Source organism: Nasonia vitripennis, chromosome 1 (genome assembly GCF_009193385.2).
Source record: "Nasonia vitripennis strain AsymCx chromosome 1, Nvit_psr_1.1, whole genome shotgun sequence".
NCBI lineage: Eukaryota > Metazoa > Arthropoda > Insecta > Hymenoptera > Pteromalidae > Nasonia > Nasonia vitripennis.
The window spans coordinates 37,494,659-37,518,746 of NC_045757.1; the positions used below are offsets into that span (position 1 = coordinate 37,494,659).

Here is a 24,088-nt window from a genome sequence, read left to right on the forward strand (position 1 = left end):
TTTTTTTTTTTTTTTGTTTTATTAGCAGCATAGTAGCAGCAGTGTGTGTATATACAGTATACGCTTCGGACGAGTACAACGGGAAGTTCGGTATACATAGTGCCGGATTTTTTTATTCTTGTGCAGCGGCGAATGATTGTTGTCTTTATAACGTTAAAAAAATACTCTATCCTAGTTTCGTATAATGTATTCGCGCGAGTGTATAATAGCGGTCGGTTCATGTTATTTCGTATTGCTGAACAGGTGTGCGCAGTCATAACTCGCAGTCGCATATCGAGTACGCGTTATTTATACACTTGTTGGCATGCGTATCAAGCGCTTGAGATAATATATGTATTATATCGAGTTTAACAGTTGCTTCGACAACATGAGTGCTTTTGGCAAACCTCATAATACTTTTGATTGTGATTTGATGTACAAAAAGTTTGGTTATCGAACTCGGGGGTTCATTCAGTAGAGAATCTTACGAGAACACATACAGAGGAGTATAGAAAACGAAACCTATACGGTATACGGAGTGGTATCGAACAACGACGTTTCATGGATTAACTTGTACAAAATTATACAACAAAACGGGCTAACTGGTACATCCAAGCAACTCGCAATAAAAAAAGTTTCACTCTATACACAACGTCACAAACTTCCTATCACTCTAAGTATAGTCGGTATTTGGCCATTCAATTATTATCACCGTTGATGCTTTTTGAACCTTACATATTTCTACATTACATGTCTCACGCAGTATACATGAGTCGAAAAAAAGTCCGTAAAAATCGCTGTATTCATATAGTTCATCTATTGTAGAAGCTATCACTCGTTTATAAATCTACAACCGTTCGTCGATTCCCGAGTCGAGAGTTTTATACAATCAACTTCCTGAAACAATAGTCCCATACTCGAAAATCGACCAAGTTCGCTCTTCCTATTGACTATTGCGCCGCAGGAGTACGGGCAGCTCGGCGACGTCGTCGTTTCTCTCCTCCTCTCCGCTGTCCTCGCTCTCTACGATTTTCGGCATACCGTCCTCGCCGTCCTCTGTCTTCGACTCTGTTAATAGAATCACGGGGTACTTGCTGTGGCTCTGCATGTAACACGGCTCGGTCTGAACAGCGATGCTCAGATGACCATTGCAATTACTTTCCTGATGAAGATTGCTGTTACTGTTTCGCCCAAGAGGCGGTTGATCCAGGACGAGAGGACGCATGAGCTCGTGCAAGTTGTTCTTCAGATTGAGACTGGAAGGTTTGCCTGTGGTATTGGTGCTCTGGTTTCTGGTGTTGGGCAGCGGCTTGATGAAGGACGCTTCCTGGGACTCATTGGTATTGAAGGGACGCTCCAAGGAACGAGACCGCGGAGTTAAAGATCGATGTTGAGGCGATTGTTGAGGTGACTGTTGATAGTTGCGGTAGGAGGAAGGAGATCGAGGGTGACGAGATGGGCGAGGTAGAGTCGAGGAGGGAGAAGCTGGAGGCTGAGCTGAGCGCTAAAATAAAAAAAAAGGTTGTTTCATTATTTTGGTATAGGATTTAAGACAAATCTTAAATGTAAAAAAAAAAAATATTGTGGTCTTAGTTGTTTCTACGGTATGGGGGGCGCCTTATGCCGGAAATTCGATTTTTCCTTTGCTGAACGTTGCACAGGATTTTAATGAACTCGTAATCTACTTTACTTGCACAGTCAAGCCGTTCGCCTACTTCGTATTTTTTATTATGATTTCTATTGTTCGTTTTTTTTTCTCTCGTTTTCTACAGGCTTGTCTTCCTTGCACCTTCTTTGCCGGGGGGACAACCGTCTCACGACGTGTTTGGCACCGTGTGTGCTTGCCACTACTGTAGCCACGTTAAGTTCAGTGTATATCACAAACAAGATATACCAGATAACCGAGAACAGCCAAAAATAAAGATAAACCATATTTCCTAATACTTTCGACGATGGCAACGACAATTTTCGAAGAGAGAACAACCTTCCCGAGAAATTTCGAACAACCTGAGGATTCATGTTCAAAAAATCTATATATAGTAATCGGGCAAGAATCTGAGCACTTGCGAGTAAGAGCGAAGAGCCCTACGCCACCTAGCGACCTACTGCAGTTAGTAAAATTCAAAACGCACGCAGGCGGCAGGCCGGGCGCGTTATTTGAATTTGCCGGTATGAACTTCTAAGACAGGACCAACACCCGGAACATGTCGTGCAATCGATAATTAAATACTTGATACATATTTTTATTAAACTCTGAAATTAATGGTAAATCCAAGCTTTTATAAGTAATAACCAAGTATTTGTTTTAGGCATGCAAGTAATTTTTAATATGAATTTTTTATTATTAGATTATATTTCTCGGCCATAAATAATAACTAGCGGATAAATGAAATGCATAATATATTCGATTAAAATCACCGGCATTATAAAAGGCAAGATAGAAGAAAATTTTGTTCGCGCTTCAAATGTTACATCAAGGGGCGCGACAGCGCCGCCCTGGCAAGAAAAAGTACGAAGTACAATTTGTCGACGGCGCATCCCTATATACTTTGAAATTGGGTTTTCTTAATCTTAAAAAAATCTCGAGAGCATTGAAATCATTACTATTGCGCGTATGCGCAATCTGTTGGTATCTACTTGAATATATTAACCTAATCTTTCATGATTAAAAAGATTCATCCAAAAATATTAAGTTATTAACTTAATATTGCAAGTTGAAAATTTGCTCGGTATATTTCTTTTCGTTCAGAGTTTCCATCCACTCCCAATTTTTTTATTCTCCTCCGGTCACGTGACTTCCCGTGAGTATTATATTAGGTATTATACACCAGTGGTTAAAGTGGTTCATCTACTTGACCGACGTTCGTCTGCTACTCGGCGACACACGCGATTATATGCATATAATAATGCTATACGATTATATGCGCGATGCGATCAATGTCTAAAGCAATAGTAGCTTATTGTCTATCGAATAGATCAAGATTTCATGAAGTGCAATAGCAAGGAGGATATGCTTTGTAAAAGATGTGGAATCTCAGTGTATAACCGGGTTTTAAAAACGAACATCAAGAAACTTACAGGTCGACCAGTGGGCGGTAAATTGAACCCAGGTGGAGGCGGCTGACAGTACCGTCCCATCATCTGGGAGCCAAACACCGGACTTGCAGCAGCCGCCCTCAGATTATCCCAGAGCAGAGACTGGTATCTCAGCTCATCGACATAGCCGTTAACGTTTGGCCGAGGCATCGTGGAATAGCCCAGAGGACTGTTGACCGCAGCCGCCAGTCCCGAGTAGTACGACTCTAGTGGAGAATAGAGGTGAGAGGAGCAGACGGCTGCCGGAGAGTGAGACGGATCCCACGGTGAGTTGTACTGTAGATGTGTGAAAGAACAGAGTTAGTCGAGAAGATTTTGGTAATGTTGCCTGTTCAGATGAGTGATTTCATATTTTCGATTTGCAAAAATAAAATAAAATAAAAGTACGTTTGAATTTTCCATATGAAAATGTTACAATACTGTTTTTATTAGCCAATAGACAAAACTATAATCTAGATTTTATTAATTAATCTATAAAGCCAATCTTATACTAATCAATCTTAAGTGCGATGATGCTCTAAAACTATATTATAGTGATTGTGATGTGTGATGTAACTATAAGTAAGCTGAAATGATTTTTTTTTTTTTGTTATGATATATTATATTATAATACTTGATGTTATAGAGTTAATACTGAAAATCATTACCTAACACTTGTTGGTAGCACAAACTCCAAAATCTCGTGGAAAGACCTGTTAGGCAATTTACATTGTCACAGCAGCTCTTAGTACGCAGTTATTGTTTATTCGTTCAAGCAGCCCTTTCGTCAAACTCACACGCATAATTTGCACTAATTTTCTCATTGATGGCGATTCTTTATAAGCTTCAAACCACGCTTAAAAAATGTAAAGAAAAAAATATATTTTCAGCAATTGAAAGATGGTAAAATTGTGCGAAAATCAACAGTAAGTTGCACATGGGACAATTCTGTGACACTTCTTCAACAGTTTTACACTTTACTCAACGACAGAAATCGATTCAATTTTATCACATTTTAAGCGCATTACGATTTGATGCAATACAAAAAGAAAACAGTGATCATCTATATAGAGCAAACCATAGAGGTAAAACAAAATAAAAGTGTTTCTATAAAAAAAGTTTATTATAAAATATTATAAAAGATAATTAGCGTACATGTTTATGTGTAACGTAAAAGTACAAAATCTATCTATGGCGATCGCAAGAAAATGAAGCTGCGCCGCAAATGATCAGAATTAATTTATTATCGATACGAGATTCTGAGTAAGACGAGTAAAAATGACAAAAACTCGCTTAACGCGATTGCACATTTAGGGTGCTTAAAAGTATTGTCCATGACGTTGTCGATATGCACAATTTATTGCATACAAAATGATTCAAACTGTATATTGATTACTATTAATTACACAAATTTCAGACTTCTTTTTTCTTTAATAAGAGTTAAAAGTTAGTTTTAATTACAAGAGCATCTTTACTCGTACAATCCAAGACATCTCTAAGTCACGAATATCGCGCATCCACGTGATCAATATTTCACTACAAATTTTCTTACAAAATTTGTGAATATTGGTGATTGCGAAAATAATTTTAATTTAGTATCAGCTTGCGTACATTCTTACGCCCTATCGGTGACAAAGTGCTTAATTTATTGTTTCCAACCAAACAAAACAAACTGTCTCTACTAATTACAGACATATTGTGTACGTATACTAATAACTTCGCACAGTTGCAGATAGAAAACGCTTCAGACAGTCAATTAAAAATAAAAATCGCACATTAAACTTGCTTGTAACTTCCATTCAGTCACCCGAACGAAATACCGTTCGGTCAATAAATGCTCATCCGGTCTCGAAAGAACCGTGTAATCTCGTGCCCAGCCAAGCCGGGCACACGGAAATTATTTTCCTATACTGTAAGTGAATTCATGCATGTGCAGTACAACACTTGCTCAAAAATCAATTTACTTAACTATCGTGCACTCGGCAAAATCGTCAAGCACCTGCACCTGAACCATCCAAGAGTATATTGTTATACTGACCACTGCATCTGGTCCCGCAGCGCGTGCCGACTTCGCGAGAGCACATTTTAAAGCTACACGATACTGTGTCTACCTATCTATGGACGAACGGGAAATTATCCTAGTGCAAATAGCACAAACAACACAACACTGCGGCACATAGAGATTACAGCGAGCGTCATGGAATGCGATAGAGGGTTACCTGGCCGAGGCCGGCGATGTCTGGCAGGGTCGTAGGCGGACCCGTGCTTGTGATCTGGCCGGGTCCAGGCGGTTGGCCTACAGCCGAAGAGGTTGTCACCACACCGGTAATGCGCTCGTGCTCGCGTAGATGACTCACTAGTGCGGCTATGTGTTCCAGCAGCTCTTTGTTTTGAACGAGCAGCTGGTGTGTACGAGCCTGAAAATGAAACGTTGATTTAGCGATTATATGTGTATCGTACGATTATTTTCAAACGCTGGCTAGATTCATACGAAAAATCATATTAGTGTAATCAAGCAACAATTCTTACAACTGTTCTATTTAAAAACAAACTCTCGCTATATTATATCACTCGGCGCAGTTTTCCTCGAAAAAAGCCAACGAAAAAAAGAATCGATCCCTCACCTGAGCCTCGACGCGAGCTGCGGTCTCGGCGGCGAGCTGATCCTGGAGAAGCCGGGCGTGTGCCACTGCGGCGCGCGTCTGCTGGCTCTGTTGGTCCAGTCGCTCGCGCAGCAGCTGAATCTCGTGTTTCAGGGCGGTCAGTTCGCCGTTCATCAGCTGATGATCCGCGATACCCTGTGGATAGAAAGAAAACTGTTTTTTTATTCACGCCCCTTTTTTATACGTTTGATCTTGAGCCATGAAAACTATAAGTGATTGGAGATAGGCGCGATGCGTCTAATAGACTTACTTATAATAGCCATATATTATTCAGCGATAAAGACCATAATGCTGTGTAAGTAGAAGCGACAAGCCAATCAATAATCATTAATACTCGATGAAATAGCGTTTGTAATGTTCTCGGATTTATACTGTAAGTTTTCAGAGAATAAACCTTTTAATATATTCAAAACGATAACTATTAAGTCCAGCTTATAATTATTGAGCTTCCGCGTCAACGAAAATACTCATCACGCGGAACCGTACGACTCAGCGCGCAGTCAAGAAGGCGCGCAACCGCAGAATATTATGACAAGTGTCCGCTTCTTCTTCTTCTTCTTCTTCGGAGCGTCTCCTCCACACATCGTGTCTCGGTCGTTCGGTCGCAGTGTCGGGTTTCGACGGAAGCTCGCGACACCGGCCTCACCGCTTTTTATATCGCTTCCTCGGACTCTCGTCTGAGAGTCTATACACCAAAGACGATTATACCTTGCTTTTATCTACTGCACTTACGAGAGGTGATTGGCGTAGAGGCGATGCCGGACAGGTCGACGTCGGTGCCGTCGTCGTGGTCACCTCGTGATTTGAACGCAGAGGATGACATGGCTGGTCCAGGATTGAGTCCTCTGCGTCTCCCAGCAGCGATATGTCTGCAACGTAAGATTTTCTACTCAGTATTGCAATGTGATAATCAAAGTAAGAAAGTTATGTGCACTTAATGCCAAAAAAGAACAAAAAAAAATGTGGTCGTAGTTGCTACTACGGTCAGACTCTTCGTCTGGTTTGTGGTTGCTCTGACGCACTGCCACAGGACGCTTTGGCTTTCGATCCGACTTCGGTCATCTCATCCTTCGCTTAGGTCATAGAAACACATTGTACAAGATTTGAATGAGTTTGAAAGAACGACATTCGAATTCAGCACTTTGCAGCGAGAGAGAAAACGAAGAAAGAAAGCCAAGCATCCCGTAGCAGCCGCAGAACATCCTTCCCGAGAAGCATCGGACCACCCGACTGGGCTCCTTCGAAAAATTAATATATAGTGATCGGGTGCTAATTTGAGCGCTTGCGAGCGCAGGATAGGGACCGTACGCCGCCTAGCGGTTGATGCGAATAATAGTTTGCTTGTATTTTCAAAACACGCGATTGAAGAACTGATGTGAGAATCATGCTTCGATGTAATTCTATAAAAGTAAAAAAGCGAAAAAAGATTTTCACATTTGAATCTGGCGAATCTCAATTAAAAATAGAAACGTGAACCTAGCTAGAAAAAACGATATCTGCTCTAGTGTTTCTACCCGAAAAGCTTCCGACTTTTCTCACGGCAAAAAATCTCCATAGCACGCATCACTGCACATTTCACGCGTACGTATACACTATACATGTATACGGCGAGTGGCGAAAGAAAACAACCACTCGCAAGTCAGCTCGGACTTTCGCACCTCGTGTCGCGGAAGCAAAACAATGGCTGCAGAGACAAGGAAGCCGCTGGGGGAAGAGAGAGAGAGAGAGACGTTTTTGTGTTTTACTGTGGAGAAGAGCTGGCTCGTTTTAAAAAGGCTTTGCTTCGTTGATTGTTGGGCTTCGTTGGGGGGCCTGAACCAGTCGTTCTTTTTCATGAGAACGCATCTATGATTCAATAATACATTCTCAACAAAACCGAATAATAGCGACCAATCCCGCAAAGTGTACGCGAAACTTCGTTTTACCTTCTTTCTTATCGAGAACCTACGGCTATATGTACCGTTCCATTAATCTTTTCCCTCGCGAAAAAAACCGCCGACCGCATCTCCGAAACTCTCGCAAACAAAACTTCCTCTCCGCCTCGACGTGAAAATCCAAGATATTTTTCCACGCGTCAAACAGCCACAATACGCGCAGTAACTCCATTCCCCGCGAACTTTTACCGCGAACGGGCATTTCAATTCCTAATGGATTTTTTGTTTGTCGTTTATTATATTCAAATTTCGTCGCGAGCAAGGGCGAAATAATACACACACCGCGACCGCGCAGAGTTTCCCCTCTATCTATGTGTCCGATACGATCGCGGGGACTTCCGCTGTACGTGTATGTGCTCGCGCGTGAGTGTGACTGTAGCATTATTTATGCCGCCGCCTGTGTTTCTCCTTTTCTATATCTCCCGTGCCGACTATATTCTTTGTCTCCCGCGAGCAGGACAATTGACAAATCGATGCGCATTCGGCCGTCGGCTGGAGTCTATCGCGAGACTATCATCAGCAATTCAATGGATTTTCTCCTAAGCGCGGATGATTTGAATACTTTGGATGCGCGAAAGGAAGAAAGATCGATTGTCGCTTCTACAGGAAAGACGTTTCATTGCCTCTTATTTTCCCTTTTCAATTTTCCTCTTCTAAGTATTATCCTTTCTTGGCCCTTATCAAAAGTGCTGTAAAGCTTGAGAGATATTCTTACAATTTTCGGTGTCAGTATAGCTGTGATGTTAGTTACATGAGCGTATAATATATAGTAAATTGTGGATAAGTTCGTAATCTCCAAGTCGGTAAAACTGCAAACTTTTCAAGATTCTGACGTTTGTAATCCAGCTATGAAATTGTAAAAAACTCGATTTCCATCCCTGAATAACTTAGAAGGCAGGCAATCTTGATGTCTTTGGAAGCGTTACTCCTAGATATAGTAGCTAGATCAAGTTTAGGAACTTGGGAAGCAATTTAAAATGCTTTGCTCAAACTTCACACGCGAAAAGCGAAAAATGAAACGCAACTATAACGCCCAACATAGAAAGGCTTTCTAAAATCGTATAAATAACCCCGCAGGAAAGACTCGGAAACGAAAGTTTTCAGCATCTCTGAAATCAGCATCTACTACTCAACAGTCCCGCACGTCCCCGAGAAAGTCAACAATTTACTCTAGAGGCATCGTCGCGGCGACACCGTCGTCCCCAGCACAGCCGATGCTTATTACGCTACTTTCCTCGCAATGATACGCCTGTATAGCATTATGCATATACAGGTCATTATTCGACCTAAGCGGCGGTAACGTGATACTAGTTGAACTGCGCACAATGCGCCGATGATGATTTCGCGATAGGCTTGCGGGCCGGCGCATGCATAATGAATCGGGCGACGGCAGTCGCGATCATTTCGATAGGAGAGATGTGTACGCGCGGAAAACGGTAAATTGAAAAATCGGGGCTAGTGCAGTGTGACCTGTGGGCTCGGGGTCTACGGGATTCAGAAGTTTGTCCTCGGCTGTTGCTCCAACGCTAGAAATATGACGTTTTGATCGAGCAAACGCGATAGAGCCGTCAAATTATTTTCCATTATAAAGATGACTTCATCTCTGTTTCTCCTAAAATATTTATGCTGCCTCCTAACGACTTTGAAATATATTTCCGAAATATCGCTGTAATTCGTAGGCGGTATAAGATATTGTTTTAACTTCTCGAGTTTGACGGACAGTATTTTGACAGCGCGCCATTCAATACTCTCGAAAAACTTCCCCCGCCAAGCAAAGTGTGATCTATCGCTCGGAATTATTTGGAAACCTTGGCACCGTAAAAACACTCCCTACTCCACACTCAATACCGAAGTACCGCACTCGACGCTAAATGCATCAATTCAGCCGCGGGAACTGGGTTAAAAGACCGACTTCTCGATATCCTCTATATACATAAGGACACTCGTACATACACATCGCACATAACTGAATAACCCGGCAGAATCCACTTTGGCCGGGGATAAAGAAAGTCAACTGCGATTAATTTGATCAGCGCCGGTTCAAAGTGAATGAAAATTTGCATTTCTTTGACTGCGACGTTCTTAAATCCTGCTGCTGCCGCCGAATCAGATATGCGCATAGAGAGCGAGTGCGCTATGCTCCTCCCCTGGAATTCAGGACTCTCGGGATAAAATCATCCGTCAGATAGTCGCGATTTACTCGGCGTATTAACTGTATTAACATTCTGAATCTTTGGGAGAATCCTGCGACCTGCATTCCTCTGCGATTTCTTCGAGTACACTTGTAGATGGAAAAAGTTATAGAGATACTTTCAGAGGATTTGCATTTCGTCTTTAGAAAAGTGCGAAAGCAATTCGAGGACTCGAGGTCGCCGCTTTGTCTCGAAGCTCTTTAGCCCAGTTGCTCAAAGTAAATTTACTTGCGTAAATTACGTGCAGTTTAACAACCCAGTGTTTCTATTATCTAGAAGGAAACAGCGCATGAATAAGCTACTGACTATCGCATTAAAGCGAAACAACTCAAAGGTATAATATTTTCCAAGTCGTTCGGCAGAGAAAGAAACCGACCTTTATGAACGGACGAAGGCGATGGCTGCGGCTGCAGACTGGCAAACTCGTCCCGGTCGTCCGCGTAGTGTTCGCCATCGTGGTTCTCGCCGTCGCAATTGCCGACCCTGTCCTTCTCGTTGCGCTGCTGCTCGTCCGCATTAGCGCCCGAGGGATTGTTCAGGCTCAGCTTATGGCACACTTCGAAAGCCTGGCCCACCGTCCTCACGACTCGCATCGCCTGGCTCTGAAAAAGGAACGTTAAGTCGACGGTTAGCATGAGTTACTCCGAGCGCTCTGCGTATATTTTGTTAAAACGAAAATCAAACGAATTTTCCTTCAACGCACGTCGCCTCGAGAGCGCCGATGAACATTAAGTATACAAGCCCGTTAAAAATATGAGTGATACAATTCATCGCGGACAGAAGCTCGAAAAATATCTAGTACACGCTGCGTGTTTTATGGTAAAGCTCCCACGTTTACGCGACTGACGTCGAAAGCCATCTCACTTTTTAATCCTCCGAGATATCCTCCGGGAAAACAAAGAGTGAAAAGTCCGCGCGGCGGGATAAAAAGTCACGGCCGCGAAGAGAAAGAGAAAAAGCGGAACGAAGACGAAGGAGCCTCGAATGAAAATTATATCGAGCGGAAAACCCGTTGCCGACTTTTACGATTCAGAACACAGAAGTTTGCAAATGTCTTTCCGGGAAGAAGCGAGGAGAGAGAGAGAGAGAGAGAAGAGAGGCTGCGATAAAAGCCGGGACAGTAAAAATCGGAACGGAGGAAATGTTTAGCGGTTTTTACTGGCTAGAGGTGCGACGGTAGTATTGTTAACGAGGGGGAGGACTGCGCGCGTAATAGCGTGTGCTGGCCGGTGTAATTGCGCTGGGATCGTAGATATACTGTTATTAAATGCGGAGAGCAAGAGGGGGACTGTTTTTTCTCGCATTGGACGAATGTGTGTTTAAGAGCGAGTGCGCTCGATGGGAGAAGCATAAAGAGTGGCTTGGTGTAGCGCTGGAAAATTGTTTAATGTTAGATTTCAAAAAAACACAACATTAGTAAAATTGCAGAATAAACAAATTCGTTGAATTTCTTGTCGGACCCTTTGCGAAATCCCCCTTTCTCTCCCAAGTTCCCAAGTTCATTAGCACCACGGCTACAGTCCAACGAAAACAAGACAAAACAAGCTGCACACAAAGTCCTCTGCACACTGAGAGAGCACAGTACAAAGGCCTCTTTTCAAAAGAAAGCGCAATTAGCGTCGCCGATTTTTCCCTCGAACGCTGCGCATCCTCCCACGCTATACCTCGAGCTCCTCGAGTTCCCGGGCCCTGGCGACGGTCTCCTGCGGCGGAGCTTTCCTCGAAGGTGGCTGGAGACTTTTGGAGCGCAGGTGCTGCAGTTGAGGCGGTCGGCGCATCAGCGACATGCGACGGAAGCCGAGAAAACCCATGATCTCGGGCTCCTTGAACGAGAATTTCTTGCGGCCTTTCGGGGTCTCGACGCACGGAACCCCCGGTGAGTCCTGGGACAAGGGGTCGCCCGGACTGGCGCTTCGGCCTCTTCGGGAGAGCATTTTCCTCAGCTAGCTTCTGAACAAGTTATTGCGAATTTATGTCACCCAATTCGTTTCCTCTTCAATGTGGCACCGTAACGACTTTTTTCATTAATTTGCATTCAGAAATATTCATCTCGGTCAACCGAGCTACAATCCTCCTGATGAAGAAAAGACTGCTACTTCTTGCGCGCGCGCACTGGAAAGTATTGCAGTTAGCGGCAATTACAAGCGAGAGATAAGTCACGTTAACGCCGCCGCAAGTACATACGTTTTCAATTGCACCGGAGAGGCTTATCATTAGCATTGTCTCAAGCGCTTAACGAGCATATTCCGCGCGAGAACCGCACAATTAATCTACGCATCGCCGTACAACGCCGCTACGGTACAGCTTACTGTTATCAATGCGCGAATGACGAAGAAGCCTACATAGTCCGCGAGAGACTTTCTCGTGTCTTCATCCCAATTCCACAGCTGATTCTTTCAGCTGGCTTGTTGTGATTTACAACGAGAGCTGAATGCGAGCAATGAAACGAGATTTATTCACTTCTTGCTAATTGATTTGACTTTTATCGCGAGGAGTAATTTATCGCTCGCGCGCGTTGGGGCGCTAATTGTGTTTTACACTCCGACATCACTTGGAAGAATACGATAAATCAGCGGCAACTGATGAAATTGTAGCGATTTTCAGAGAGAGAGAGAGAGAGAGAGAGCGCGCAAAACGCCTAGTCCAGAAAGCAAAAAACCCAGTAAACGATCCGCGCCACTTCCCACACGCGTATAGCCGGCTGTATCCTCCGAGAAAAGTCGAGCGAATTCCCGAGCCGAAGCGAGCCTGTAGGCGCGACACTCGTCGACAATCTTTTTACCTCAGCACGACCTCCTTCCTCCGCACGTTCTCGGCTAACTATTCCTATTCTGCCCCCGAAGGCACTAACGGATGCAGATGAATCGATCGATTCTTCGCAGCTCGGATGTTTTCCCGTTTCTTCTCGCCGAGCGGATGCATATGGATGAATAATATTGACGATGAGCGGGCCGGACAAACACCGAAAGTGCTCTTGGTTACGGATACGTTTGTGCCTATATACCCTGCGGGCTATTTTCGTGAAGCGACGAGGAGAAAAAAGCAATAAGTTGCGTATTTTTAGGCAACGCTAAAAATATGAGAGTACATGAAAAAAAAAAATAATAATCACCCCGCGCCGCGTAGGGCCACTTCGAGCGGACTGCCACAGTCGCGAGGTTCATTAGGATTTGAATCCGGATATTACAGTCGCGGACGTTTTATTTGCGGTCCGATAAGTCGCGAAGCAGGAAATCAGTCGCTGGCAGAGAGCAGCAGCCCCCGGTGGAAATATCGACGCTCGTTACGCGGATTTTAATTGCGTGCTAAATGTCGCGGCGGCCATTAGTGCAGCGCGTGTTTTGCTGTCCGCGGGATGAGGCTCGATGTATGCAGAGTCTGCAATTTCGTCATTTCCACTATATACAGTATGCTTCTCATAAGTCATACATCGATTTTTCCAAAACGCTGCAAGGCGGCATCTCTCTCTATTTTTACACGCGGCCAACTGCACTTCCCTGCCATTGTTTCTCGAACGAAAGCTCTCTCGCTCTCTCCCTGAAGTCGTTCGACTGCGGTATAAACATTTTATCGTTTCCCTAGAGATCGCGATTCGCGTCCACCCACGCAAACACCTAAAATCGAACACCTACGAATACTTCTTCCTCATTCGCTGCATCGGCCACTTTACCTCACACGACTCTACTACTACTATATGTATACCCTTCCAGCTCTCTCTCGTCAAATTGCCGCATGTATGCGGCAAAACCCAATGTATAGTTTGGATTACACTGTGAGGGATAAAAGGACCTACTTTCGCGTCTAGAAGTAACGGCGCGCTGCACAATAAAGCGAATTTACGCTGCGCGACTGTGTGTACGTATGAGAAAATTTGAGCTATCACCGTGAGCGGAAAATTGGAGGCTCGTCGATTACAATGTTTGGAAAGTTATAACGCGCGCATTGAATTCTCCGCGCATTTTTGCCATTATATCGCATATAGATACGTACTCTCTTTCAAACTCGCGCTGCACAATAAAATCGTAAATTTCGCCCCATTGTTCTACTCAGCCTCCATATGTTGTTCACACTGACTCGAACCGCGAAAAAGTGAATTGTCGAGACCAGATTCGAGCGCACGAACTCGCGCAAAAAGTCGGAGCGCCTCGTCGGCCAGAGGCAGCCGGCTACTACTACTGCTGCTGCTGCTGCTGCTCTCCATCGTCGCCGTCCGTCTCATGCCATCTCCGAGCCTCTTTATTTATAGAGAGAGAGAGGGACCAGTGTGTATAAGTGCCGACCGAGCCTGTATGTATATATACACTCGTAGACCCGCGCATACCTATAGGTGCGCGGCGACGGCGGCCGGAGAAAAGTTGCCGAGTGGGGGCGTCGCTGGGCGATGCACACGTGTTTTTTCCTCCCGATGATCGTCGATTTATGCGCGCTTGATTGTTCTCCAGCACTGCGCGCACGTAGTTCAGTCGCTAAGTAATATGCCGTTCCCGCCGGCGGAATTTAATTATAAAGTTGTCGCGGCAGATTCTCCTGCAGCCGAGCTGGCTCGGTGCCATCCGCTGCCTTTTTTCTCTCTCCTCTTTTTTAACAGTGTTTTGCTTTTGCTTATCTGTTTGATCGCGTGCATGGGATTTATAATATGTTGCGTCATTTTGAAACGGGCCGCGCGGAAAGTATGTCATCTTATTGTGGAGGAGGAGTTGGAATTATGGCGGGCTTTCCGCGAAGCGCCGAGTTCGGCCCATGTGAGTTACGGAGTGCGTATAAGCGAAGCCCTCTGCCGTTGCGTAAAACAGGATTTTTTTAGATTCCAACGATTGCGTCGCAGCTTTTATTTTTTAATAGTATTTCAGGGAAAATTACCGACCTTTTTACTGGACTTGAAGACATTGCACCTGAAGGAATTGCCGCTGCCGTCCCGCGCGATGTAGCTGAAGATCTTGAGATCGTGGCTGTCGTGCGACACGTAGAATATCCTGTAGATCGGATGGTGCATCAGCGCGAGCTTGCTCTCGTCCAGGTGGTGATGATTCTTCTGCAGAATCGGGAACTGCGAACGAAAATTTCAATAGAAAGATAAGGAGCTTACCGCGGATATTGCGAAAATTTACATCGTCGTAAGGCCGACTTCAAAGGATAATACCGACTTATTGTTACGACGTCAATAACCTTCGGAGCTCTATCCCTTTTTTACCGAGTCGTCGAGAAGATCTATAAATAAGAGTATATACGTACCATAATACAGTCGCGCGAGTAGCTCGAGCCAAGAAAAGTCATGTCTGTTAAAACCAGTTTCCCATAAGTACATACAGCTAGCTCGAGCGTATATAATAGCAACCCTTCGCGCGCCCATACGCGCTGATTAAGACAAAGAGCGGTGCAAGCGCACTGCAGCCGAAGCTAAATTTAGATGTAAAAATAGCTCGTCGCACATTATACTTTACAATCTCGCATTCGCGCGTTCTTGGTGTCGATTCGCGAGCATTCCGTGCGAAGCTTCGTTCGAGTTACGAAACACTCGATATAACGCGTGCATACCTTCTTCTTCCTGAGAGTGACCTTGAGACCGTCGACGGAGACCTCGAGCGTCACTTTCTTCTTCTTGATCCCCTTGGCCTTGAACTCGTACTGTGGAAAAAGAGAGCCGGGCATTAAGTACCATAGCGCAGCAGAGAGCGGAGAGAGAAACGAGTTTCTCCCCGGCCGCCGCGTGTTTGTGTACAGGCTTTGTGGTATGGATGTGTTGTGTACACTTACGCGGATCCGGCGCATCGCCGCCACGATCTCCATTCGGCTGGTCGGTCGAGGCACCTCCATGGAGCCGATGAACTGGAACGTGAACAAACGTAGGTGTGAGTGTCGGCGAGGTGGTCGATTGGAAAAATGAATGAACTTTACCCGCGTGTCAAAGGCTTTAATGGTATTTTATACGTATTAATGATTGAGGCGGATTGGAATTGCGGCGCGGACGCGAGATAAATTTTATATCTCACCGCCTCAATTTTAAAAAAGACCTGCGGTTGCGGATGTAATACAGATGCGGATTTACTATTTTATAACGAGGTTTCCGCAAAGCCAGTATTGCGTTCGCTCGTATGTCTGGAAACTTAGATTTTTAATACGACGTTAAGTTTAATAAGAAATTCAGGTCAGTGCTATTACCTATATACGTTTATCGGGGATATGGGATTAAGTTGGCTAGAAGCGAAATAAATTTCGATCCGAGGAGTTCTTTTTGCTAAAATTTCTAAAAATACCTAGATAAACTATTTAAAAATTGCCGTGTTAGTGGGGTTTGCGAACTCGCTAATTCCTCTCGCTCTGTATAATGGCTCGGGAGAACGAGCTTCTTCAACCTCATGCTTAAAGCGTGTAATTTATATCCACGCAGGAGCAGCAGAGGCTTTTTTATCATGCGTCGGATGCGCGCGCGTTATTTTTATCAATTAATTTAAATTAATAATGAGCTGCGTACGGTTTGCTTACGTGAGAGAATCGTTTGAAAAATCCACGGAGCGCGGGAACACCTGCGGGAAGAGCATAATTTACGCGATTTTTTCATTTCAAAGCTTCGAGCCCACTCGAAATAGGGTGGAAAGTTTGAATGGTTTCATTAAAGCCCGTCTTTACTATGCACGCTGGGAACTGAACTGGCTGCCTTTTTCGTTTCGAATCTCATAATTAAAACTCAAAGCGGACTTTACGTAGCAGAAAGAGGTTCTGCATATGATTAAAATTCCAAAAGCTCGTCGCATAGATCATCGATAAAAATTAGAGCCGCGCATCTAATTAGCGTCCGCTAACGGTAAAACTAATCGCCGAGCTCGATTAATTACTTTTCCCTCCTTCCGAAAGTAAACTCGGCCCAATTATCGGACTCTCCCAACTACACAAAAGCAATAAAACTTCCTTCTCCCTCTCTCTCTCTTTCAGGCAGCTGAAATCAAGGCGCGCAATCATCCCGGCCAGCGAAGCGCGGCGCCAACTTGCTCGACCCCTGCGCACACGAAACGGCTCCATCGGAATAAAAATATAAAGGGAAAGGCTTCCTCCACATACTGTACGTCGACGGCGACACGTTGGTGCGAGCTGTACGTTTACACGTACAGGGCAGAGTCGTCGATATGCGCGCACAGAGCGGGAGGAGCCGGAGCCAGACGGCGCCGTTCTGCTGCTGCGGCTGTGCTCGAGAATAAGGAGGGAAGGAAGGAAAGCAGCAGCGGGCGAAATTACGGGGAGAACAATGCGGGGATATATTATGGCGGCCGAAGGAGTAGCGTCTATAGGCAGGAACTTGGAAGCGGGGAGGGTAATTCGCTGAAAAAGGATGGACGCGCGCGAGCTGCACGTACTCGCAGCGGGATTAAATAATTAATTTAGCAGCTACGCGCGGTAATTTCGAGAACCACCGCGAAGGATGTAATAACATAACGCGCGTACGTGCGGTCGCCAAGTATTTTTTGCTCGCACGGGCTTCCCGCTCTGAATTCTGCATGAGGCAAATGCGCAATTTTTTCCCCTCCAGCAATTGATTGAGAAGGGAGGCAACGCGCGGATACTAAATCGCGGCAGAGCGCAATCTTATCTATCTCTAGTCCCGGCGCAGACGTAACAGATGGAGAGCCGCTGCAGGAACGAGGAAACGAGGGAGAGGAGGATCACGCGATGAAAGGGGAGGAAGAGAAAGCTGCGCGGCGCGTGCAGCATGCGACCAAATTTCAGCGCTCTTTTTCAAAAGAAATTGTGTTTTTTATTCTCGCATGCGGCAGATGTGGCCAATCATTTGGAAAGTCAAAAGCGCCTCGTTACGCACGGGGCTTCGGGGAATTGGAGAAAAAGTACGGCTGTTGAATGAAACGGAGGAGAAGCAATCGTTCCTGGCATCTCCTTGGCACGAGCTCCGCGCCACATCCGTCATAGCGGAAATATCCGAGGCTGCCGATATCTCTCCCTCTCTCGTGAAGTGCCGGCCGCACAGGACTTGAAGCGCGCGAGAGATGCAGGAGATGCCATACATATATGTAAGAAACGCCGGCTAGGATAAGACTCGAGAGCCGTAAAAAGCTGCAATAACGCGCGGACGAGTACGTGCGATATCTTTTTACGCGGCCATACGGGATTCTTGGTCGCGGACGTCATCGCGCCACAGATTCGAGGCTCCGACTTTTCGCTATTCCGGCAATGCAGGACGCAATCGGTGACTGAGTGAGGCATGTTTAGAAGAAATTTCTATTCCATCGTCTATGAATAAATAAGCCTCCGTGCGCAGCCGTAAAGAATCACTTAACAACCCCCGCGCCGGCGCGGCATTAAAAAGCTCACGCGTGTCCGGCCATTAAAGCTGACTAGCCATTTACGGCCTGGCAATTATCATTCAGTCGGCAGTACCTTGGCGTGGAAAACGATTCCGCGGTGGAAGGCCTCCTCGCTGTGCAGTGGTATCCGCGTGTCGTACTCGTCATTGTGCACGAGGTTGTACTGCTTCTTCGAGGGCATGCTGCAGCTTCCTCTTGGCCCAGCTTCATTCGGCGGCTGCTGCCGCAACCGCCTCTCGTTTCCGCCGCCGCCGCTGCTGCTGCTGCTGCTGCTGCTGCTGCTGCTGCTGTAACTGAGAGAAAAGAGAGCGAGCATTAGAGCCGGAAAGTTTGCCTTGGCGCGTTCTCGTCTATTTTCTTTTGTTTTGTTTTATGGTGCGCGCGCGCGTGCGGAGGAGCTTTCTTTTCCGCGGGGCGAGTTGCCAGAGTTTCTTAGGGGATGTCGGCGCTGCTGGTGAGAGCAGTTTTGTGCCAATTCGTTTTGTGGAATTGCCTGGCAGCCGAGCGGAGATGCTTTTTACCACGTTACTGACAGAACTCGCGGAGGACGAGCTTTTTTCGACCGTTGCGAAGCTCGGGCTTGTTATTCTAGTCGGACATGTAGACGCTTTTTTTGCTGCGCGGATACTGCAGAATCATTTATCCCGCTTTTTCCGTTCGAGAAATATACCCCCCCCCCCCCTCAGGACGAGAGCTCGTTGCTACCTAAATGCGGAATGTTATTCGATGCGATTCGCAAGCCGTCGTATGTACGCATTTCCCATCGCGCACCTACCCGGATCCATTGTACTCGGCTCCCTCTCCCCATACGCGACTTATCCACACAGCGAGCGAAATGAGCGAGGGAGGCATATTTACCAGAGCGTCGGCAGGGAAAAATTTTCTGCCGTCGCAGCGACTTTCGCGGAGAGAAGAGAGAGTTTGCTCTCTGCCGAGCTGGGGCGACTCTGCCGCCGTCGCGCGGTGAGTAGAGGGAAATGTGTATCGGCGCACAGACGAGGATTTATGGCTGTACGGGTTGCGCAGCAGCAGCTATTATTGGGAATTTTACGAGGCATCGGTTTTATTCGAGAATACAGACAGATATGAATTTTTTGCCAGGAAGTGGCTGCGGCGTCGGGGGTTATTATTATTTATTGCCGAATCATGGAAAAGCGAGTCGTAAATCTTGGATTCTCCGACGATCCCCGAAATTAGCATGTCCCGGGAGCGCGCGCCAACTTTCCTTATCTATATTTATGCGACGGATTCATCCCCGCGCATGAATATTTGGCTAATCGAATCCGCAAAGCTCGTAACAAGCCTGCTGTAACACGCACTCGACGGTTCAGTGAACGCGTTCAGAGAGGCAAGCGGATAAAAGGCACGCAAAACAGAGGAGAGAAGACGCGCGACCGCGCGGGAGGTCAGAAGCGCGCTGAATTACGCGCGGTGGTTTGAATGAATAAACAAACGAGCTCTCTCTCTCTCTCTCTCTCCTCCGAAAGGGATTTATTCTGGGCCTCTTCGCGCTCTCCATCTCTGCCGAGGAATGCGGGGGAAGAGGGTGGCGAAAAAAGGGAAGCGCGCGGCGTCAAAGAAATTTGGGTGAGCAGCGTGTCTGTGCAGCGTGCTTATGTGCGCCGCAGAGGGTCTCTCTCTCTCTCTCTCTCTCTCTGCGGTGTGTTTCGAGTTTGCGGAATGCGCCTTTGAGGAGTAGAGAACGAGTTATTTAGGCTGCTCTCCGCTCTGGGGATTGAATTATGCCACTCCATACTCGGGGCGAATTTATTCTCTAGAAAAAGTATATTAGTGCTACTTTTACGATGATTTTTTGCGCACGCGGTGCGCGAGAGATTAGAAGATGCGATGGCACTTGATATGCGGCTTAATCAGGCACGCGATACGCGAGAAAGTATAATGAATGTAAATCGACGCTCGCCGATGAACTTGTATGTTGTATACGTATGACGAATCGCAGCAAAGTTCAATCCCATATCCCATGCGCGCTTCCTTCTCTCCCGGCGATGAATCACCGCCTCCGAGTCGCTCGAAAGGAAAAAGGAAGCGACGGCGACACACCTCGAATTCTTCTTATGTATCGCGGCCGTCCTCTTGTAGCTTCTATGTACACGGGCTTCGTTTCCATACGGATGTGTACCTCTGCCGGCGCATCGACAGCTTCTAGGCCGGTTCTCTCTCTCTCGCTCTCGAAAAGCCTGAAGAAGAAGAGACGGAGGCGGCGAGAGCAGAACCAGTCATGTAATCGACGACCTTGCTAGAGAGAGAGAGAGAGAGAGAGGGAGATGCTACGCGGGGAGAGGAGACTGTGCCTATACCTGTGCGTGTACTTGCCCAACTCTCCGCGGAGAGATTAGTATGCGAGTATCATCTGGTCTTTGCCAAAGTTCAATATATGCGATCGCTGGCGTGTATCGACTCTTTGACCTGTCGCAAAGCTACACAACGGTACACTCTCGCTCTATCTCTATCGCCATAGAGTTCCAGCGAAGCCGCGACGCCTCTCGGTTCGAATGTTAATTCAATAATTCAGAAACTACGTCACTCCGCTCTCGAAACACGCGCGCACAACTCTCCTCTTTTCCGAGTATTTTATTATATACGCGGGCCCCGTGTCCGACTGACGCGCGAATCCGAGCAAGAGCGCAGCGCGGCGCGGCGCCTCTCCAAAAGCGATTCATCCTTTTTTTTCGCCTCTTTTCGGATCCTTTGTGCCCCTCTCGTTTGCTCCGATCCACTTTACACACACAGCCGGGCTTTTCAGACTTCGGCTCTGCTTACGTCTCATCCCGCACGCCTTAGAAAAATGTCTCTCTTGTTTTGTAATTTTCTCACGTCTCGTTCATTCTCAATCGTATACTTTTAGCGAGGCTACTTTGTCGCGCGCGCAAAAAATTATCGATCGATACACTGCCGCGCAGCAGACATCAGACGAGCACTTGGCGAGTTGCGAGTTTGTGTCGCGCGCTGCTGTTACAGCAGCAGGGGGAGAAACTCGCTTACTCCTGCAATCAGCCGCTTCCCGCAGCGCCAATCATCCTTGTACGCTCGCTTGTATACGCGTAATGCTGAAGTTTCCTGCCCGAAGAGCCACCCCGCGCGCGCTTATTATTTTACGCTGCCTGTGCGCGCAAGTGGTAGGTACAAACACGCCTCGATGCTGCTTATTAGTTGTTGGAAATTAGTCGATGCACGCGATTATACGGGTGATTCGAGTTTACTGTTATGGATGAGTACGTCTCTCGAGGTTTCGTCTCCTCTACATGTGTAAACGAGACTCTTGCTCGTTCGAATAGGCGATTAATCTGGCCGCTTCTAAATTTAGTACGTAACTCGTTCCACATCAGCGAAAAAAAATCCTCTTCCAAAGCCGCCCGTTAAATCACAAAACCAAAAGTCAGGCACACCGCGCGCGCACTCAGCTCTCTTGACCAGCGATCTTAAAATCAGTCGATCGAGACACACACACACACACACGTGCAGACGAGCCTCGCGCGTGTGGGCAGCAGCGGAAGGCAGCGGAAGGCAGCTCGAATTCCACGCGCCGCGGCGCGGAGGATGATGCACCTTTGCTTTGTGTGAGCTGTGTTTTATATATATATACCCTGCCTATGGGTTCGCTCGTACTCTCCGAGTGCTCGAGCACCTGATTTAAGCGGTATTCACCTTGAGAGCAGCGGCAGCTGCTATAATATCTCCACGAGCGGGTAATGCCTTCGAAGACTGCGCTCGTGTGTCGGCTTTTTTTCGTTTGTTTAGATCGATTGCGGCGCGATGGTAATGCCTTTGACATTTTTCCCGCGGAATATTCAGTAGATCGAGACGCTTCGGTCAGGCGCTCGCCTATACGGCTCGAACGTCTCAATAATAAAACAACTCGCGATAGTGCGATGAATCAATCGGCACACGTGACTCGATAACGCGACGACGGACGACGATGGTCGTCGTTCTTTGTAGGTGTACTCGCGCGAGTCTCGCTCGTTCAGCTGCAAAGAGCTGATTAATGCAGCCGAGCGTGAGGACGGCGGCGACGCACGTGGTGTGTGTATGTGTGTGTGTGTGTGTGTGTACTGTATCGTGCTGCTGCAGCAGCGCTTTCGAATCCGCGAGCACGCGTTTGCTCTTTTATGGAGACCATTAGCTGGCTGCGTGCGACGTTTCCGATTTGCGCGAGAGAAAAGGGAACCGAGGCTTTGCTGCGAGCGATGCTATTTTTGCAAATTGCTCTAGAGCCGATGACGCGATTGTCCTCGATCGACAGCTGGCTAATTTCTTTGTTTTACGCTGTCCGTCATATTAGTACTGTATTTGTTTTGCGCGATGAAGGCATTACTTATATCGATCACCGCGCTGATGTGCAAGGCTAAGCGTCGCGCATACCCAAGCCGTATCACTGATTAAAAGAGAACCCGATCCAGCTGATATCGGCGCGAGCGAGCCATCGACATGCCTGCTAGCTGCGGTACAAAACGTGGCTCAAAATTCATCAGCTCCCGAGAGAGAGAGAGAGAGAGAGAGAGCCTCGCACAACCATATCTCTATCTCGTCGTCTTCAGAAGCGAATGAAAACGTCCAGGGAACGACGTGAGGTATGGCCGCGCCGTATATCTATACGGGTGGACGGCGCACGAGAGTTGACCGCCCCGCTGCATCGCGAGGGGGACCACCAAAGGCGAGAGCATTGTCTCTCTCTCTCCCGCTCACTATGCTCTCGGTGGGCTACGAGGGCGCGCGGAATTTTCATTATTGCTGCTGACGTTCGTGCGTGGGTCGCGAAATTTCCGACGAGCGAAAAAACGGTTTGACGCCGAAAAGCCGAGAATCCCCTCTAGACGACCTGTGCCGCGCAATTCCAATCAAGCAGACCACGAAGAGACGTCGGCAGAGGAGGAGAAGAGGAAGACCCTGTAGCCAGAGTGAGAGAGAGAGAGAGAGAGAGAGAGATTTTTACCCTCGCTCTCGGCGGCTCCAAGGGGTCAACGCCCCCCATATACTCTCTTTCCTGCAGGAGGACTTCTGCTTTTGCCTCTCGTCTGTCTCTCTCTCTCTCTCTCTCTCTCCTTCTCGGTATACGGCGACGACGTCGTCCAGCTGCACCCCCTTAATTATACGCGCTGCCGCTGCCCCTTTTTTCCTCGTTTTTTGCGATTACGCGCGAAGGGCTTCTCGGAAGGATTTGCGCTGCGTACCTTTAAAAGGGACGGAGGTTCGCCGAACCTCGGGGGTTGAGAGCTGTTTTGCACTGCAGAGGTTCGAATGTTGCCATTTGGCAGGAAAAATCTTCGCACCAGTGCATTTCCATTTCGCCCATTCACTCGGCCGCTGCGTGAAAAGGCATGACAACAAGCCTGCGCGCGCTGCCGAGAGACGTAAACACTCGAGAGTAGCATACGCTCGAGCGTATATACAGCTGGAATGCCTATAGCGCGAATTATGCGAAGGTTAGAATTCGCTGCGCACCTTTCTCTTTTTTTATTGTAGAAAAATTATATTATCCTCTCGCTGCACTCGTTCGCATGGAAATTCGATTTTTTCCACGCCGAGTGCTCGTTGAAAGAGGAACATCGTGCCCGAGGACGGAATAAAAATAGCGGATCCGCAATTAACCAACCAACCAACCTCCAGCCGATCCCTCCCCCTCGGGTCTCGAAAACCTTCCCGACTCAATGAACCGGTCTCGAAATCACCCTTCGCAGAAATAACCGCACACGCGCCGCGTGCTCGCCGTGAAAAAAATAGAAGGTCACCTTCGCTTTATAGGTTAATCTTAACCTACCAACCTGTTCGTCACGCTCCGGAATTAGCCATCTCGCCACCCTCTCGTCCAGGCGCGACGTCGGTCCACGAGTGCTCGTCTATCTTTCCGTGGGGGACGGACACCGAAGCGCGGGGCATCTATGTGCGCGCAACAAAAACACGCTATTACACTCCGG

General features: G+C 46.9%; 1 protein-coding gene across 2 annotated transcripts; it reads right to left on the reverse strand.

The window, feature by feature from the left end:
- Positions 1 to 16: 16 nt before the first annotated feature.
- Positions 17 to 24,074, reverse strand: LOC100677973 (carboxyl-terminal PDZ ligand of neuronal nitric oxide synthase protein). Of its 2 annotated transcripts, XM_003423961.4 has the most exons (11): positions 23,936 to 24,074; positions 18,229 to 18,448; positions 15,598 to 15,669; positions 15,379 to 15,468; positions 14,708 to 14,890; positions 10,220 to 10,445; positions 6,450 to 6,586; positions 5,679 to 5,852; positions 5,274 to 5,471; positions 3,058 to 3,351; positions 17 to 1,483 (listed from the first exon to the last, which is right to left on the reverse strand). In XM_003423961.4, exons 2-11 carry the CDS (start codon positions 18,334 to 18,336, stop codon positions 923 to 925), a joined length of 2,043 nt encoding a protein of 680 aa, XP_003424009.1. In that variant the 5' UTR covers positions 18,337 to 18,448; positions 23,936 to 24,074; the 3' UTR covers positions 17 to 922. The 2 variants fall into 2 exon arrangements, with proteins under 2 accessions (XP_003424009.1, XP_016844819.1); XM_016989330.3 differs by lacking the exons at positions 14,708 to 14,890; positions 15,379 to 15,468; positions 15,598 to 15,669; positions 18,229 to 18,448; positions 23,936 to 24,074 and adding an exon at positions 11,508 to 11,957.
- Between the last annotated feature and the right edge of the window lie 14 nt (positions 24,075 to 24,088).